Genomic DNA, 1889 nt, shown 5'->3' with positions numbered 1-1889 from the left:
AGGCCAGGGATTGAACCCGCAACCTCATGACTCCTAGTCAGATTCGCTTCTGCTGTGCCATGACAGGAATTCCATATAGAGTTTTCTTAAACTGATTGTCTAGATATATCGATCTACCTATATATATCTATATATATAGATATATAGATATCATATATATATATAGTAGAATATTATTCATCCATAAAAATAACAGATTGTAAAAAGACTTGTGGAAAATAATATGCATTTTCAATAACAAGAGAGTTGGTCATCTTTTCATGAAGTTTGGGTCACTATGATAAACTACAGATATTTCCATAGATCTAATGAGTCAGCTATGCAGTTAAGTATGATATACAAAGGATCTCAGAATACACTCCAAGTCCCGCTAAAGACATAACAATGAACCAGTATTCAAATGTGAGGCAAAGAGTGGCATGAAGAGCTAAAAAATGATGTGATCTGAGAAGTAGACTTTTCAGGTCCAGATGTTGGATTTTGCTACATGTTCCAAACTACACTCCAAATGGATGACACAGGTAATGGCACAGGTAATGGAGAATAGATTGTTTGGCTGAGAAACCTCCTCATGGCTCTTTTGATATCTCTGTTCCTCAGGCTATAGATGAAGGGGTTCAGCATGGGGGTGACCACCGTGTACACCACTGAGGCCACTGCATCCTTCCTGGTAGAATGAGAGATGGCTGAGTTGAGGTAAACCCCAAGGCCTGTTCCATAAAATAAACAAACAACTGCCAGGTGAGAGCCACAGGTGGAGAAGGCTTTGTACCTCCCACCTGATGAAGAGACTGTCAGAATGGAGGAAAGAATTTGTGTATAAGAGATAAAGATCCCTGAGACTGGAATGCCACCAAAAATAGCACCAACAAAGTACATGACTATGTTATTGGTGGAAGTGTCAGAGCAGGCTAGCTTGAGGAGTTGAGAAGGGTCACAGAAGAAATTAGAAATTTCCACATCCTTGAAGCAGGTAAGTTTAATACAATCCAACCGTGCACCTGGGACTCCAAAAGGCTAACAAAAAAAGACACCAAAACTAAGAAGCAACAGAAGCGTGGGTTCATGATGACGGGGTAGTGCAGTGGGTGACAGATGGCCACAAACCTGTCATAGGCCATTGCTGTCAGAAGTGTACCATCCATACCCCCCAAAAGAATAAAAACAGACATCTGAGTTAAGCAGCCTGCATAGGAGATGACTCTGGTGTGAGTTTGGATATTCACAATCATCCTGGGGATGGTGGTGGAGATGAAACCCATGTCAGCCAAGGACAGGTTGCAGAGGAAGAAGTACATGGGGGTGTGGAGGTGGGAGTCAGAGGTGACAGCCAAGATGATGAGCAGGTTCCCCAGCATGGTGACCAGGTACATGGACAGGAACAGGACAAAGAGGAGGGGCTGTAGTTCTGGCTTATCTGAGAGTCCCAGGAGGAAGAATTCTGAGACACCTGTTAGATTTTGCTGTTCCATGTAGGTGGAACACCTTTGGGAAAAGTAATGAGGGTTGAAGTTAAGGAAATAAGTAAAATGGGCATTCAGCACTCTGTCTGTATTTTGGATTCAAGCAATTCATTTCTAAGGTCACACACTCCAGGAATTGTTCAGTATTTCTTAGTGTGAAAAGTTCTATCTGCTTATAACTGTTTTCTCACTGGTTTCCATTTTTTTGCCTTTTTCTACACACACTCACTTTATAGCAACTTTACTATACAGTAGCAGAGGAGAGAGAATATTAGAGATATAAATCCATGATCTTCAATGTCAATAAGATAGGGTAATATATTTCTGTAGACAGTAGATAAAACCAGAACGAATTCTTCCTAACTTGGCTTTAATTTTGAGCCCTACACTTTGTCCCCTGAAGGGAAGATGCTTTGATTCCAGTTC

At 41.2% G+C, this 1889-nt stretch overlaps 1 protein-coding gene across 1 annotated transcript; it reads right to left on the bottom strand.

The window, feature by feature from the left end:
- Positions 1 to 483: 483 nt before the first annotated feature.
- On the bottom strand, positions 484 to 1472 carry LOC110255244 (olfactory receptor 18-like). Its single transcript, XM_021082312.1, is given in 2 exon segments — positions 484 to 983; positions 986 to 1472. Coding segments are annotated over 2 exon segments (987 nt in total).
- Positions 1473 to 1889: the final 417 nt, after the last annotated feature.

This window comes from Sus scrofa, unplaced genomic scaffold, assembly GCF_000003025.6.
Source record: "Sus scrofa isolate TJ Tabasco breed Duroc unplaced genomic scaffold, Sscrofa11.1 Contig641, whole genome shotgun sequence".
In the NCBI taxonomy this organism is placed as follows: domain Eukaryota; kingdom Metazoa; phylum Chordata; class Mammalia; order Artiodactyla; family Suidae; genus Sus; species Sus scrofa.
The sequence above is the reverse complement of the archived record's forward strand: the minus strand, read 5'-3'. Positions and strand labels throughout refer to the sequence as shown.